General features: G+C 31.2%; 2 protein-coding genes across 2 annotated transcripts in view; both read right to left on the reverse strand.

Annotated features, from left to right (window-relative positions):
- Window positions 1-544: 544 nt before the first annotated feature.
- Window positions 545-6,103, reverse strand: LOC130797517 (receptor protein kinase CLAVATA1-like). Its single transcript, XM_057660122.1, has 2 exons — window positions 3,276-6,103; window positions 545-1,175 (listed from the first exon to the last, which is right to left on the reverse strand). The coding sequence occupies exons 1-2, from the start codon at window positions 5,875-5,877 to the stop codon at window positions 820-822; spliced, it is 2,958 nt and encodes a 985-aa protein (XP_057516105.1). The 5' UTR covers window positions 5,878-6,103; the 3' UTR covers window positions 545-819.
- A 4,159-nt stretch (window positions 6,104-10,262) lies between these two features.
- Window positions 10,263-18,962, reverse strand: part of LOC130798892 (tubulin beta-2 chain-like) — a 10,923-nt gene continuing 2,223 nt past the window's right edge. Inside the window, exon 2 of the mRNA XM_057661989.1 lies at window positions 10,263-10,450. Within this exon, the coding sequence (XP_057517972.1) occupies window positions 10,263-10,450 (188 nt within the window). The remainder of the gene's footprint in view (window positions 10,451-18,962) is intronic.

Consider the following 18,962-nt stretch of genomic DNA (forward strand, 5'->3'; position numbering starts at 1 on the left):
ATCCAACATTTGCCTTTAGTTTGCTAATAGCATAACTTTTTATTTTATAACAATTCAACATTTACCTCTAGTTTGCTATCAACATTTCCTATTAGTATGTTGATAGCAAACTAAGTGCGAAGATTGGATTATAAAAAAATAATCGAAATGTGAGATTATTCACAACAGATGAGTTAAAGGTTGAATTATTAACATCAATTTTTCGTAACAAGAGCTTGTATATTGGAAAGCTTCATATACTTATTTGCTTAATTAGTAAAAAGTGTTACAAGATCCTTGTTAGTCGAAAATGTTTAAATAATTTTATACGAATGGTCGAAAATTGTATGATATATAAATTAAAAAAATTATAAATTAAATTGTTTTGGACCCAGATCCAAACCTTATCCCCGCCACACCCGAAGGGTCTGGATTCGGATCCAAATTTCTCGAATCCTAAAGATCCAGACCTGAGTCTAGGTTCAATAAAAAAATTAGGGTTTGGATTTGATTCTAGCTAGACCCAACCTAGACTTGACCCATGTTCATCCCTAAGACGCATACATTGAATCACCTAAATAGATATATCTCACCATAAAACTGTTTCATTTGAGAATTTGTATACAAATATTTATATATACAGCTTAATTAAACATTATCAATAATAATCAATGCATTACACACACTAGAATGAAGCAGTCCTTCCAGCTAGAGTCCAGACTGATGATTATTGGATAGTAGATATATATTTAATTTCATTTACTCAAAATGTTAGTGGTATACTATTTTATAATACTCCAAAGTTTTCGTTCCAATCAGGGAAATGGCCGAAATTTGAGATCAGATTAAGCTGGGAGCGGAGATAATACGTTGGGGAGGATTGGTAAGGACATGAACAACTTCTCTCATAGTAGGTCTGTTGGAGCTATCATCCTCAACGCACAGCATGGCAATCTTAAACACGTTGATTACACTAGAAAGCGCGTAACCTTGTAACCTCAAGTCCAGGATAGCCAACAGAGTAGCTGCATCCGATGGCTCAGGAATCTCGCATTCAATCTTTCGCACCCATCTTACTATGTCTACACCATCACCAAATTCTCCCACTGGTTTTCGTCCAGTGATCAGCTCGAGCAGCACTACTCCGAAGCTGTACACATCGCTCTTCTCATCTACCTTCAGTGTGTAGGCATATTCTGTTCAGGAATGGAAAACGGCGTTAGCATATACTCAATAATTCAGAGAAGTCAAGGATCATTTGAAAGTTGATACATCAATATAGTCTACAAAAAGCATATAATCCTTTGGTATAGCATACTCTTTTGTCCCTCTAATTTTGCACCATATACTTCCTCCGTTCTTGGAATCTTGCATCATTTGACCATCGTGTACTATTTATTAGCAAAATTTAACTTTTATATTTTCATTACTTTGTCATAAATGGAGTATTAATTTGTAATTTTCATAATTTTTTGATGATATAAATAGAGAAATTAACAATTGAAAACGATTATGGTGTGCATTTGGAGATGTAAAAAGTTAAATGGTGCAAGATTTAAATAATAGAGGCAATATAATTTTAGTTCGTATCACTAATTTGTCTCACATGACTTATCTATATTACATTTACCTCACTTAAATTAACTTTATTTATCTTTCCTACATTAAAACCTATAATTACCCCACTAAAAACGTAACCTCACCTACAATACCCCACTCAATACTAATCAGTATCACCCACTTTTTTAATCCTTGTGACATCCGGAGGAGCAATATCATGGAAACAGAGTAGTACCTATCTTCGCTTGATAGTAGAGATTGAGCATTTTCACTACAGCTCAGGATTATGCACAAAGTGTACAATTCATATCAACTCCAAAACAGCCTTTCATTCCATTATCCTAATGTAATTAAGTTAGACAAGATTTAAAGGGTCAAATATCAGATATCACAAAACTACACCCTCGTTAAAAGAATAAGTTAGCTTCATTTTACTATATTTCATTATAATACAGAATCAATTAACTATATTTTTGATTCCATTGAAAATAAATACTAAAACAAAAACGCCAAAAAAATATCTTGTCAACTTAGGTTAAATCAATTAACTTTTCCCAAATCGGTTTTTTAAAAGAAAAAGCTAACTACCGCTCTCAAGGCGTTTGTTACAAGAACAATATATTTGAAAGATTAAATTAGAAAACAAAATAAAAAATCAAAACAAATATATTTTAATGCATGATTTGATAATAAATTTTAAATTTATGCTACATTAACTAATATTTAGATTCATATAATTCAAAGTTTAAAATATACTCTAATTTATGTTTAACCAATGCTTATCAACAAACGCTTGAAACACGTTCGTTAGCAAGATCCATATTTAGATGGTAGCAATGCTTCAACTACGGGTGAAGGACAACCCAATTTTGTAAGAAGCTTTTGCACAAACTCAAACAAACCTAGTTTTGTATTCTGATGAAAGTTAATATCTACAACTTTAATAGAACTATCACAAATCTAGAAAGCGAAGCTAAAACTTGCCATATACATGCGAAAAGCACACACTAACCTCATTAGGTTAAACTTTACCTAGTACTCTCTCCAAGACTCCAACTTCAAGTATGTTGAACATCGATTTTTAAAAATAAGTTACCAATCCTTTAAGTCGGAATCTTGAAGGCATTCCAACCTAGACTCATATCATAAACCATTTATCTAGTTTTAACTTTTCGTCTCCTTTCCGAATTTCAATGGGTATTATATGTGTAGAAAAAACTCAAGGGTATTTCCAACCAAAGTACTTGTAGAAATGGTATTCCTAATAGTAGCATGGAACTTACCATCAAGTCCATGTCTTGAAGTAGTTCCTACCAAGACTCCATATTTCACGAACAGTACCAATGACCAAGTAAACTAGCTCTAATCCTCTTTATCTTTAAACCCCTCAACCACCCTTTCTGTAGTATGAGATGATCTCACCGATAGATGCTCTCTGATAAGAGTAACTCTTTTAATATTTATATCAAATATTTCATACATACAACATTTTACTATCCTGGATTTATTAAACATCTCACCTCTAAGCTTCTAACGACGAATTTGCTTTAGATGAATCCTTTATATAAATCAAATAAGAAAGTTCGACATATTGATACCATGATAATATCATAAAATTGTAGGCAAAACAGGAGCTATAGCAAGACAATCCAATACAAGTAGGTAGTCCATTAAAAAATATATATGCAATTAAAAAAGCAAATTACGGGTAAATAAGAAAGGAGAGTAAGAGTTACCAGGAGCAATGTAGCCATAAGATCCAGCAATAGAGGACATACACTCAGACGCACCCCCATCCCAAAGATATTTTGCAAGCCCAAAATCAGCAACATGAGCCTCATAATCAGAATCCAAAAGTATGTTATTACTCTTAACATCCCTATGAAAAATCTTTGGGTTACAATCATGGTGCAAATAACACAACCCTTTTGCTGCTTCCACTGCTATTTTATACCTCACATCCCATTGCAAATGTGCTCCTTTCGGTCCATGTAACTTCTCCCCTAAGCTTCCATTTGGCATGTACTCATACACCAGCAAATTCGTTTCCTTGTTCGATACATAACCCAACAATTTCACTATGTGCCGGTGTCGAATCTTGCCTAAGGTGGCTATCTCGGCTGAAAACCCTAGATCATTTTTTGAAGTTGGATTTGACGCCCCTCGATTCAACAACCGTTTTATAGCTACATCAGTTCCACCATCCGGGTCAGGGATTGTCCCTCGGTACACAATCCCTGCCCCGCCTTTACCAATCACATTGTCTTCCTTAAGACATTCGATCACGTCCTCCACTTTGAACTCGAGGCGATGGAATCGTTCAATCTTCCATGCTCTAGAACTTTCTAGACGCTTCTTCCTGTAAATGATCAGTGTAACTAGCGACAACAGCACAACGGTGACTAGTCCAATGATCAAAATGATCAACTTGGATGTACTAAACCGGTGCTCAATCAAAGCCCGGTTATAAACAGGGCAGGGTTGAGGCCTATTAACCCAACAAAGATTCGGGTTTCCAATATAAGATGATGTATTGAAAGCATTGAAATGGCCACCAGTAGGGATTTCTCCATACAAATTATTGTAGGAAAGATCAAGCTGAGTAAGACTAGTTATACTGGCAATATCTTCTGGTATATACCCAGTAAGTGAATTCCTAGATAAATTCAAGATTGCAACAACTCCCAGATCAGAAATCGATCCCGGAATCTCACCGGAGAGCATATTCTGGCTGAAATCAATCTGAATCAAAGTCTTACACCGGCCAATTTCATCCGGAATCTCACCGGAAAGATTATTAACACTAAGATTCAAATTCTGTAACTGATTCAACCTGAACAACTCCGATGGAATTTCACCGGAAAATCTATTATTATACAACAATAATGTATTCAGACTTTTCAAATTCCCAATCGCAGGGGGAATTTTGCCGGTAAAAAGGTTATTGGATAAAATAAGCTCGCTTATTTTCCGAGCTGACATATCCGCTGGAATCCTGCCGGAAAATACATTATCACCAAGCTCTAAAGTTGTTAAGTTCTGCAATTTGAATATTCCCACCGGAACTTCACCGGAGAGTTGATTATTCGAAATACGGAGGCGTTCCAACGACTTACAACTTCCAATCTCTTCCGGGATAGAACCAAACAGAGCATTACCAAACAGAATCAACAGTTTCAATTTTCCGCCATTACAGAGACTCTTGGGAATTTCTCCGGTGATACGATTCCCCGAAACATCAACGGTTATTACCTTATTGTTAGAACCTAAATTACTGGGTAATTCAAAAGTGAAATTGTTATTCCAAACTTGCAATTTCTCCAAATTGGGCAAATCACCGATTCCAGAAGGGATTCTTCCATGGAATTTATTCTGGAAAAGACTGATTAAGGTAAGATTCTTGAGATTAGAGAAACTTTCTGGGATTTCTCCGGTGATAGAGTTGCTTGACAAATCCAAAGACATTAAACTCGTCATTTCAGATAACTCAGTAGGAATTTCACCGGAGAGTTGATTCCTTTGCATAAAAAGAGTATGAACATTCTTCAAATTCCCCAGTGTTTTCGGAATTTCACCGGAGAGATTACATGAAGCCATATCTAAAAGCTTCAATGATGTCAATGAACCAAATTCCGACGGAATTCCACCGGAAAAGGTATTGTAGTATCCTAGATATAGCATATTCAAATCTTTCAGCTTGCTTAAACTCGCTGGAATCTTACCGGAAAGTGAATTTCCGTTCAAACCCAGAAATTTTAAAGATGACATTTCACCATAATTCTCCGGAATCTCTCCGGAGAAATAATTCCCACCAAGATGAAAGTATAATAACTTCTTCAGATGGTTAACTTGCGTGGGAAGTTTTCCACTGAAATTATTGTTATACACATCAAAATACTCAAGCTCCGACATATTGGTGAAAATTTCGCCGGGAAATTCGCCGGAGAAATTGTTATTTGAGATATTGATGTATTTAAGAGAAGACAGCAATGAAATTTCAGTGGGTAGTTTTCCAGTGAGGTTATTTGCGATAAGAGAGAGATTTTGTAGGTTTTTAAGCAACCCAATTTCAGGAGGAACGTAACCAAATAGTGAGATTCTAGTAATATTGAGTGAAATAACATGAGAATTATGGTCACAAGAAATACCAGTGAAGTTACAGTGAGGGTTTTCTGGAGTCCAATCATGGAGGCCATGGCCGCCATTGTTGGGGTTTAGAAAGGAAGTTTTGATTTTGAGAAGGGTTTTATGGTCAGAAGGGATTTTAGCAGGAATTTGTGTAGGAAAGAGAAGAAAACAGAGATGGATTATGAAAATGGTTGGAGTTATGGAGTTCATGATAAAAGTGGTGAATAGAGAATATTTATGGGGGATGTATTGTGATATAAGATTAAGAAGTGTTTGTTGTTGGTTTTATAAGAATGAGAGGGTTTAAGAATAGAATTGGATGAATAAAGAATTGGGAGTGGACAGTAGAATACTGGTATAGAGAAAGGAAGAACAATGAGGGGAGCAATAAGAGGGAGAGAGGTATACAACTCGTATGGTAATTGGTAAATGGCCTAATGGAGTTTTTGGGTAGTTTGTTACTCCTATTAGTTTTTTATCTCTTTTAAACAAATTTTATAAGAAACTACCTAATTTATAGGTTTACTTATAAAAAATTGTCTTATGTATTTCTTTTGATAAAAAACTATCTAATATAATATATTTCTCTGCAAATGTCTACCACTTAACGGAAAATGTTAATTGACCGTTAAATTTGAAGGCCGGTTTGACCAATTTGAGAGGTTAAGTTGTCTATATTGCAGTATCTCATTGGTCCTCGTATTTTTAAATAAGTATTTATTTCAACCGGATTTTCGAAAGAGTTACCCATATCGCGACGTCCGTTTTTTGATAAACTATCATTATGATGGGTTAAAAACGACGTTAAATATATTTTATTTTTATTTTGTTAATTTATATGTTTTAATTTTTAATAATTTAAAAATACGAAGATCAATGAGATACTGCCATATATACAACTTAACCTCTCAAATTGGTCAAACCTTCAAACTTACCGGTCAATTCACGTTTTCCGTTAAGTGGTAGTCATTTGCAGAAAAATATATCACAATAGGTAGATTTTGCAAAAAAAAAAACACATAAGGTACTTTTTTGCAAATAGAACTATAATTTCTTATAATTTTTTTCTTTTTCTTAATTGTGTTTATTAATGATTTGATGAAGTAAAATATTAAGTCGTGTGTTATGATGTAGTTAAAAAATTTTCACAACATTATAATTAAAACTGTTTCAAAATCAAAAGTGATATTTAAAAATTATAATCTAAAGGTTACCATAAGATATAAATTTAAAACACCAATAACTTACACACTAAGTACATAGTTAAATCTATAGAAGTATTCAAGTATATATCCCAAAATATATAGAAGTGTAAAATATAAATACAAAATTAATAACTATTCAAGCTAACAGTTACTTACACAGCTAATAACGCTTCCAAGTATTTGTTGACTGTTATCAAACAAGTCCTTAGTAATGGGTTAAATAATCAAAGAAATTTATTTAGTAATTTGCTTTTAACATAGCTACAAAATTGAGAGTAAGGATAATTATTTGTAGGTATAATTGTTCGTTAATTTTAAATTGATTTATAAATAATTGAAAGTAGACCTGGGAAAACGGTCGATCGGTCGGGTTTTGGGTCGGATCAATTTCGGTCGGGTCATTTTCGGGTCGGGTCAGTTTCAGGTCGGATCACTCTGGGTTTCGGGTAGGTTCAGATTGACCCAACGGGTTACCATAAAACATTAGAATATCCAATCGACTAATTCAACATAAAAAAAAAATCATTAAAATGTCTAAAAAAAATCATTAGAGAAATTACATGTACGATTTTCAAAAAATAGTTGGTATGTCAGGTTCATTTAAGTGCAAGAAAAATAGGGGAATTAATACTTATTTTGAAAGACTTGTAAGATACGCCCTTTATAAAAGTTATTTTGTTTATTATACATTAGATAATGACGTTAAAATTATCTTCACAATTTTCATGTTGGAAAGATATTCAACTAACTAAGTACTTATTTCGTCTTATAAGATACACGTTTTATAATTTAGGGTAGCGACATTCGTTTTTTGAAAAGCTCATTCAAACGTGCGAAACGTTCGTATAAATTATATTGATTTGCTTACTGAAATGTAGAAGAATTAAAAACTCATTTGACTGATTTAACAAGATACATGTATTCAATTAAGATGATTATAACGTCCTGTTTTTAAAGAAAAATAATTACGATGGCTAAAAAGACGTTAAATACGTGTTTTTTGAGATCTATTGATGAGTTTTAGGGTTCAAGTGATATACTCAATATGTTGAGATACTTTGAAAACTAAAATTTTATTTGAAATGAATTCTAACATTGAAATTACTCTAAAAATTGATATTAAATCGGTCAAAACGGGTCGGTTTCCGGTCGGGTAATTATCGAGTCGGTCATGTTTCTGATTAAGTTGCTTTCGGGTCGGTCGGGTTCGGGTTTTGTCAGGTCGGGTCCCAGGTTCATTTTCGGGTCGGATCAAATTTTTCCAGGTCTAATTGAAAGCTTAAAACCAGTCCATATTGGTAGTGAAAAAGGGTTAAATCGACCCATGGGTATCTTTTAATTTTTAAATAAATTTGAATTGAAAATTAACCAAACCTAAAATCAAGAACCGCAAAAAGAATACCTATGACTTATTAATCTAATGTTTTTCTAATAAATAGCAAAGTCAATAATTAAATAACCCAAAATTTCCATTAGCAATTACTATCATATCTATATTACTTGCTTAACACTAATAAAAATTATGAGTAAATCCGTAAGTAATGAGATAAATCAATTGAACCAAACAAGTAACTAACTACAAAAGTAATGCATAGAGATTGGAGGGACAAGGATGGAGTTTGCATGGAGGGAGGGGAAGAAGTAAGAAGAATGGAGTAATGGCGAAGGGTCCCACTCCAGTTGGGTTTATTTGCAGGTTTTGACGAATTTATTGACGGAAAATTGACGGGGTTTGTCTTATTTGCAAGTCATCCTGGCCCGCTGGCTCAGGAAGATTTAATATTGATAGGACTAGGGCTGTAAATGTGGTCAGAAATCTGTTTTACCGACTTGTTACCGACCGATACTGAACCCGTTTTTGACCGAATACAAGTGACCAGATACCGACCGCTACCGAACCCGAATGGTGACCGAAACCGTTTCCGACCTGTTTTACACATACCGAAACCGACCGGTACCGAACCTGTTTTAAACCGAAAACTGTTTTCGACCTGTTTTTATCATACCGTGACCGACCGATACCGAACCTGTTTTCAGACCGAAACCTGTTTTCGACCCGCTTAATACCCGTTTTTAACCGACCGTTTTTGACCGAATCTATATTGTACCGAACCTGTATTATACCGAACCTGGAACCTGTTTTGTACCGAACCTGTTTTGAACCGAACTTATCTACATAATTCTTCTAAGTTGTCAAAATATAATAAAATTTTATATAAAATAATTAAATTAAACTTAATTATATTATTTCTATATGATAAAAATTAAATTAAATATAAATTTTTATAAAATAAATATATAAATTATAAGTTAATATATATTAACTCAGTAATTTAGTAAAGCCTTTTTCTTTTCTAAAAAATTAAGTATAAATTTTACAAAACTCAGAAATTGCAAAATTGCATAAACATAGTTCATACTTTGCAACCAATATAATTACCAAGTTCAGGTTAATTTGCTGACTAATTAATACTGTATTAATATATATTAACCGATAGTTTAAACTTTTGATTGAATTGATTCATTGAGATAAACTGTACGCTTTTAGTAAAACTCTTTGTTTTGTAGAAAGTTGGTATTTATAGATAAATAAAGAAATCAACAAGCAGACCACAATCTTGTTTAATTGACTTTTTGATAAGGTTATTAATAATTTGTCTTAAAATTTTCTTTCCTCCAAAAGAAAGATAATAGATGACAAAGAAGCTAGAAAGAATATCAATAGTATTAGCAAAGTATTTTGACACCATCGTAAAGGTCATCACCATCTCTATCATCACCATTCTATCATATTCAGTATATCTCGCTTATAATAGCTATAATCAAATTTAGGAAAGGATAGATGACAAACCATACCCTAAGAGAGGTTGCAACTAGTGAGACGTTCGGATCAATATACCATTATAGAGGTGGATACAATAAATCTAAAAACAATTATAACGAAGAATCCTAAAGTATATCATGATCAAAGTACAAAAATTTCAGAAAATTTGCAACTACTTGATGCTGATACTCCATCTCAATTCCCATTTGTAACATCTCCAGTTTGCAATTTCAGTTTTAACCTGCTATTCTAGTTTTTGCCCATATGAACCAGCAAACACACCAACAGTGTAAATGGACGAGTAACCACTAACCACTCACCAGTGCTTCCAATCTCCTGATTCACATTTTCATACTTTCTTTATTCGAGGCAGGGTGAGCATGTACGAGGTCTAAGATTCACATCTTCGTACTTTCTCACATTGGGGCAGGGTGAGCATTGACGAGGTTCCTGGTCAGATAAATCTTAGTGTGGCAGCGAATGACTTATATAGTACCCAAAACTACTACTAGCTGATACATCACAGAAGGAAAATTTCTACAGATGACTACAAGGCTCATTACAGGTCAATTGCTCAATAGGTCTCCCATATTTTGGCCACGATCTTTCTTCCCGGCCAGAATCATCGAGATTTGCAGACCTCTACTGAATGCTTGGTTGAACAGCAACCTTGTTTGGAACTCAGAAACAAATAGGAACCATGACAATACAGCTATAGGCGTAAAAATTATCAGTCCCATCAAATATTCATAGCCTTTAATACCGATACCGAACAGTAATCAAAACCAATACAGCAATACTCCAGTACCCACAAAGATTAAGTATTTTAACATTAAAAAACAAGAATTGAAAACAGAAATTGATCATTCCTTCAAGATATTGATATTTTCTTCAACAATCAACACAATAAAACCACAAAATACATTGAAATCACTACCAAATTAAAGAAAAATTAAAGAAAACCAAAGAAATGGAGTACCTGGAGTCTCGACTGAATTAAATACAAAAAACCCTAAATCTAACCCTAAACGAACACATTAAACCCAGAAAATTAAATACAAAATCAAATCGAACAAAAAAAAAATGGAAGAAGACTAAATCAAATCAAATCGAAAATGGAAGAACACAAAATCAAATCGAACAAAGATTTTAAACACAAAAAACAAAGATGAACAGATTTGATAGATATTAAACGAAAATCAATGAACTAAACTTGAGGAGTAGAAATACCTAAAACTCTAGGGTGAAGATGAACAGATTTGAAGAAGAAAGCGCTAGGGAGAGAATGGAGGCGAGCCTGCGAGGAGCTGGAACAAGAAAATGAAATGAAAGAGAAAGAAAGAACGGAAGATGAAAATGAAGTAATGAACTGGCACGGCACGTGGTACTGGGTATGGGATTGAATTAGGGTTAGCATGTTTTGGGCTTATCAACGGTTTAGATTAGATCCCTTGATCTAACGGTTCATATTAGTTTTTTTTTTTTTTTTTTTAAATATATTAGAGTATGTTTAATCAATGGTTTAGATTAATTGATTTCAAAATGAAGGGTTATGATTTATCATGCCTTTTGCCAAGTTGACAATCCATGTATTGAGGTTGTGCACCAATGGGATAATCTTATGTGTTTTTTTTTTTTTTTACAACTAAATTTTTTTTTAAAATATGAGTAATTCATTGATTTAATGGTTTCTAAATAAACTTCTTAATTTTAATAAATAAACCTCTTTCTTTCTTATTTCTAAAATATATATATATACTTCTAATTATGCAACTATTATTTTATTTGCCAAAAAAAAAAACAAAGTTATAATGTTATTGGTATTTATATAATTCTATATTGAAATTGAAAAGTCTATAAATTACACCCAAAAAGATAATCGTTAGAATAATTCACGAGTTGATTTATCAAATAGAAATAATTAACATGATATGATCAAATATATTAATTAATTATAATCGATTTATCAAGTTGAAATAACCAGACCTATGATCAAACATATCAACGTAGATGGATTTACATGTTAACTTGTCATGATTGACTTAGATAGGACGAAATAGAATGAAAAACCAATCAATTAACTTAGATCGCTGGCAGCTAGATTGATTAGATAGATTGATCACATTAGCTTAAAATAACACACCCATGGGCTAACAAGGGTCAATTCAGATCAATGATGAAGATAGATTATTAAGACAATCTAACAAACTCACATTGTGACTGTAATAACATGTTATGATCTATTAATTAACTTAGCTTAGACGAAGTTGATTAGTTGAATATATATATTAAACTCATAACTTAACCACATTTATAAAAACTTGATGTGAGGTTTCACCTTCTATCATTCTCAACATTGATAACAACATGATTTATCAAATTGAAAATAATTAACCTGATATGATCAAATATATATCAATTATAATCAATTTATCAAGTTGAAATAACCAGACCTATGATCAAATATATTAATTAACTTAAATAGAGTTCGTTTAAAATCAAACTTAAAGTTGAAATAGAGTTGATTAGTTGAATTTGATGTCATAAAACTCATAACCTAACGACATCTATAAAACTTGATGTGAGGTTCCACCTTCTATATATCATTCCCATCATGGATAAACGCATGATCAATGACATTATGAGGCAACACGATGCGATTTTTTACCAAATTGGAACAGAATAATTGGAACATAATTGAACTGAATTAAATCATGGTTTAAATGAATTGAACTGAACCGATATCAACCAAATTAACCGGAATATCGGTTTAACTGAATTGAACCGAACCGATACCAACCAAAACTGAACTGAACAGAACTGAATCCCGGTTCAACTAAATTGAACTGAACCGATACCGACCAAAACCGACCGATTGTGACCGACCGATTCTGACCCGCATACCGATTGTGACCGACCGATTACCGATTTTGACCGCCCGGTTATGATCTGTATACCGATTACGACCTGCAAAAAACCGTTTTTGACCGACCGAATGTGACCTGTTTCCGGTAATGACCGGACCGATAAATACCGGACCCATACCGACCGACACCCGCCAAGGAAAAAAACCGGATTCGACCGGATACCGAATAAACCGACCGATACCGACCGGTACCGAAAGACTTATACGACCTGCTTTTGACCGACCGTTTTTTACCGAACCTGTTTTTGACCGACCTGTTTCCGACCTTTTAACCCGTTTTTACAGCCCTAGATAGGACTGCATCATTCAAATTTAACGTCAAACCAAATGAATCTATGGGTCGTCTCATCGTTACTTAGGTTACTACTCATTTTACATTTTCTTTTCTTATTCCCCCCCCCCCCTAGATTCTGTTGTTAGTATTATAGTTCCTTCGTTCCTGCTGCTCCCGTTTCAATATACTTGTAACGTTTGCTGCTACTTGCGTTTAATTATACTTGTAACGATTGCTTTTTTATACAGTTTAATGCACTAATTTAATACTGAATATCTTAAATTATATATAATAAAAAATAATAATAATTGAATATTAATAATCTTTGCATTGAGACAAATCAAATGAGATTCCACTTAACTATGTTTTAACTTATAGATTAAACACTAATTATAAAGACACAAACTAAGGATGATGAATAAATAGTGCATTATTCCTAATGTTGCGAGTAATTCAGAATGGCGCAAGTATTTCACGTTATATTAGTTAAGTTTATTTTATATATTACGATTAATTTGTAAGAAAGATATTCAGTTCGGAGATTTTTTTTTTAATTTTCTAACAAAACACTTTCATAATATTAACTTTTTATAATTATTAGCGATACATAATTTAAGATAAAAATGAACAAAATTATATTGGATTACGTAAAAGGAGAAATGTATCAAATATAATGTAACAGAGAAACTATTTTGATTCTTGTTAGGAAAATTTGATTCAAAAGATACGAACAACTTTGATAATCTTTTAAATATTTCAACTTTTAATTAGATTTGCTTTTCCAGGTTTTGTAACCTGGATTACCGATTACCTTCTTCCTCTCCTTGCTTTCTTCATTTGATTTCCTCCTCAACCATGGTTGGCCTCTTCACCCTTGAACCATAGTCTCTTAACTACAGGGGCGGAACAAACAATTTCGAGGTCCTGTTTATTTTAAATTTCTAACTTTGGGGCCCTTCATTATAAAAATGAGAAATTTTCGTAAAAATACAACTTTAGTTTTAATTAGTAGAATTAAATAAAAACTCAACACAATTTATAATTTTATTAATATTATTATTATAACATAACATAATTGAAATAGTTAAGAGTTAAATTGTCATCTCTAATGTCTAAATGGAATAGAAAAATAGTAACAGATTGATAATTAATACTCCCTTCTATTCTCTTTACTTGTCCTATTTGGTTTTGGCACATTTGTCAATTCACGTTTTCAATCTTAAATATCTCTAATTGTGCTTGAATAAAAATTATTAAAAGTTGATATTAATAAAATTTACAATAAGACGAATTAAACAAATATGTTGTGACTTATATATTAAGAACAAATCACCTAATAAGAGTGATTGATAAATAGTGTTGAAAAACCAAATAGGGCAAGTAAAGCGAATAAGAAGGAGTACTAAAAAGAGTAAAAGTTTGAAGGGTTGAAAAACTAAGAAATAAATAATTGATTATTTTTATTAATTAAGTTATTGATAATTCATGTTTGATGAATGTGTAAAACTTCAATGATGTAAGAGAAATATTTTGATATTAAAGAGTTAAATAAGGAAAGAAAATATATGATTAACAGGATTTGAACATATGACCATTTATTTGTTAAGTAAGATGTCTACCAATATGTTGTTTTAACATGATTTTTTTATCTTTTCCATCTCTTTTGTTTCTTTATTTAAATTGTTTCTTTTCACCGTGGTCTTTTCACTATTTTAATTCTTATTCATCTTTTTTATTCTCACTTTTCACACTTTCATCCACATCATGGCCTCTTCACCGTTAAAAATACGTCTCAATGTTTTGATTTTTTTTGTATTTTGGTTTTAAAACTATAATATTCAACATTTATAAATCTTGGCTCCATTTTCTACACTTTATAAAATTCATGACAAATATTTTAAAAGAGTGACTAAAATCATGTACCCATGTCATGTGGTTTGTATGCTCGATTTCAAAATTTAACATTTATCCACTTAATAGATAAATGTAATTGGACAAGCAATTGGTAATAGGGATGATTTCTAGTTCGAACATTTCTACATTCAGATTCGATTTTAACTTTTTTGATCTACGAATTATTTGCTTCAATTCCTATGATTATTTTGTTTTACCATTTTTTATGGAGAGAGAAAATGTAAAAGAAAAAAATTTCGAGTCCACCAACCAACAACAGCAGGCCCTTGATTTGTTCTTTCCGATGAATCAACAACAACGGCAATGGCCAGTCACTACAGCATAATATATATGTAGTGGAATAGGTTTAATGACATTTGATTTAAATGTTACTACTTTAAATTTCTAATGGTTTATATAGTGGATCTTAGTGACCTTTATTAAATCTTTTAACAGCATAATTAAAAAAATCATACTAAAACTTTTGAAAGTTGATAGGAGATCGAATACTCTCTACAAAGGGGTGAATAGAGAGTATGACCATTTAAAATTTTTGTCTGGAAGGTTGCTTCAAGAGATTGAGTGATTTTTCAAAAGCTGTTTTCTGGGACAGTAATAAAAACTATAACGTATGTGCGGAAAATAAACTTAAATAATGACACAAGATATGTTAACGAGGTTCGGTTCTAAACTACCTACTCCCCGCCTATGGGTTCTCTTTCAACCCGTATGATTTCAACGTCTTTTATTAATAGACTTTAAGACAAACTAGAAGATCTCACTATCTTATCTCACCACGTTCTTCCCCTTAAAGAAACGTCTTACAAGTCCCTTTAATAAAAGCAAATGCCAATCTCACAATAGAGATTACAAGTTGAACACTTTGAAAAGTATTCTAAGTTAGGCGTATTAAACTATGAAATAATCTAACTCTTTTTAACACTTAAGTCTATTACAAATTGTAAGAGCTAGATGAACTAAGAATTACAACTCTTTTAAATACTTAGAGAATGCTAGATCTTAAGTCAAGAGAGAAAATTATAAGAAGAGGTGCATCCTTAATTTTTGAACGAAGCCTTGTATTTATATATGTCACGCCTCAACATATCCTTGAAGAGCAAGAAAGCTTCATCCGTTAATTTCGTTGATCTGGATATTCTGTGAAAGTCTTCAAGATCTTGAACTTTACCTCACACTGACGCACTGACAGCTCATATATTTTTGTCATTGTGTGCTGTAATTTGTTTTTGATAACCAATGTTGTGCTGCCACGTTATAACTCATACATGATATCGAAAACTTAGCAAATATCAAATAAAATAACGTGTAAATATTTATTCAAATTAATTCCTATTTTTAGCATTAATTCAAATTGTCATTTCTATTTTTAGTATCAATTTAAATTACCATCTTATTTATAGGAAATTCTTTAATTAGCTTAACAACATATTTAAATTCAAATACTAACCATATACTATTAATAAAAAAACATATGTTAGCTTGTACTTTAACATTTAATCAACTAAATATCTTAAACACATATTTTAAATTCAAATTCAAAATATATCTAAACGTTTAAAATAAAACGTGTAATAATATATTCAAACTTAATTTCAATATATTTTGACCTATTAAAATATTTCAAAGATAATTTTAATAAACTTTGACCTATTAAAATATTTCAAATATAATTACGAGAATAACCTTATTGTAAACACAATTATCTTAAAGACCTTTAAACTTATTTCAAGACTTATAAGTTTGACCTTAAGATAAACTTAAGTCATTTAAGCTTATTTCAATATTTCGGACTTAAAATATAACAACCATTCACTTTATATTCAATATGATTTTTAACCAACTTAAACAACTAAATATAATTATCAAATTTATTTGTTTAATTAATATGTGTTTTGAATTATCATCATTTAAGAGAGTTGAGTCTTCAACTTTTTCCAACATAGAATCTAGTTATATTTCTCATAAATGACACGATAGACTAACAATTACATATGTCACTAACGGTCAAATAAAGTATCACTAATTTACTTTATAATAAAATTTAAAATAAAACCAACAATTATTACACTTAAAATATAAATGAGTATAAGATATTTTAAAATGTCATAGAAAAGTTAATTTTCGTCCAAGTTCCACAAAACCACCATCAATTGTTGGATTTGCACCTTCTAATCATGTATCCACTTCAGGTCCTATGGATACTAACTCCATTATAGTACAACAGACACACTATTGATGAGAATTGAAACAAGTAAGGTTTATTTACTTGCTTGAAACAAGTAAGATTTTTTGATAATCCAGCCTAAGGAATATAATGGGAAAATACAATTTTGAATTACAAATTTCTCTTGTTTAGACCCGGGCCATAAGCCCAGTAAAATACATTTTTCTCTCTTTCTTCTCTTAATCACACGAAAATTACAAATTTAGTCGGTAACAGGCAAATGGAATATTTAAAAGTTGAGGTTATATATAGTTCGAAACTTTAAAAGATAAATCAAAGTTCAAACATTTAAAAGTTGAATAGCTAAAGTTCGTACAAGTCAAATTTTCTACTTATTAAACTTAGTTATATATAATTAAAAGTTATAAAAAGTTGATATTATAAAATTATAATTTAACAAATAAATTTTCAATCGACTATATTCTGGGACAAATTAATCAAAAGAAAATTTTTGGATGATCTCAATAATACAGTGCAAAATTTAGTAGCAATAAACTATGAAGCTCTATAAGAGAGGTTATTTCAATGAAGCATAGGGGTATGTCATTTTGACTATAAAGACATCCATAAAGGTTTTGGCTATGAAACTAGAATTATAGAAAAAGAGTTCATTCTCGATTTTACACTCTCATACAATTTGTTGGTTTCAAACACATGGTTTATGAAGAAAGATTACCACTTTGAAAACTTTTAGAACTACAATAAACACAACCTAAATAAACTAGTTTTTGACAAGGATGTTAAATAGAGCTAATTGCTTAAATTCTAAGCATGTAAGGTCATCCTAATAGAGTGTGTAGCCACCCAACACAAACTTCTTACCGTGGATGTTCACCTTCAAAAGGACAAAAGGTAAAGAATGCAAAAGAACAACTAATTAAATGGTGGAGACTAAAAGAGGTTAATGCTAATATTTTTGCCGATAAAGTTGTTAAAAAAGAGGATTGGGAGATTATATTGGATGAAGCATTTAATTTGACTAAGATGATGCCTTAACCTATATTTGTTGTGGATGAGGAACAAGATGATGTTTTGTGTGTGTAGGTAGGTGGGAGATTACTTAGGAGTATTTATATCACCTGTTGAGTATTGCTAATTGGTCTGCTTGCAAGAATATTGGGGCATGTCTGACATTATTACGGACATGGATTTCTGAATATTTTCTAGCTTTGACCTCATCCTCATTACCGCAATGTGCAAAACAAAACAAGGGTGAAGTTATGAATACCGATGAAAACATCCCAAGACATATCCAGACTTATTAAATGTAGGAGTATTTACAAAGAACTCCACAGTGAAGCATGCTCAGCAGGGAGCAACCTTAAATGGGTGACCTCTTGGAAAATTTTCCCGAGTGAGCATTCTTACAAAGAACTTATTTTATATATATATATATATATATATATATATATATATATATATATATATATATATATATATATATATATATATATATATACATATATATATATATATATATATATATACATATATATATATATATATATATATGTATGTATATATATATATATATATATATATATATATATATATATATATATATATATATATATGTATATATATATGTATATGTATATGTATATGTATATGTATATGAATATGTATATGTATATCTATATATATATATATATATATATGTGTGTGTGTGTGTGTGTGTGTGTGTGTGTGTGTGTGTGTGTGTGTGTGTGTGTGTGTGTGTGTGTATGTGTATGTGTGTGTGTATATATATATATATATATATATATATATGTATATATATATATATATATGTATATATATATATATATATATATGTATATATATATATATATATATGTATATGTATATATATATATATATATATATATATATATATATATATATATATATATATATATATATATGTATATATATATATATATATATAT

This window comes from Amaranthus tricolor, chromosome 13, assembly GCF_026212465.1.
Source record: "Amaranthus tricolor cultivar Red isolate AtriRed21 chromosome 13, ASM2621246v1, whole genome shotgun sequence".
Lineage (NCBI taxonomy): Eukaryota > Viridiplantae > Streptophyta > Magnoliopsida > Caryophyllales > Amaranthaceae > Amaranthus > Amaranthus tricolor.

What these genes read in the sequence shown, in the direction of transcription:
- LOC130797517 (XM_057660122.1), bottom strand. Translation starts at nt 5,877, where the DNA reads ATGAACTCCATAACTCCAACCATTTTCATAATCCATCTCTGTTTTCTT. An exon ending in TTATGGCTACATTGCTCCTG is followed by an intron (nt 1,176 to 3,275) that starts GTAACTCTTACT and finishes ATTCCTGAACAG; the next exon opens with AATATGCCTACACACTGAAG.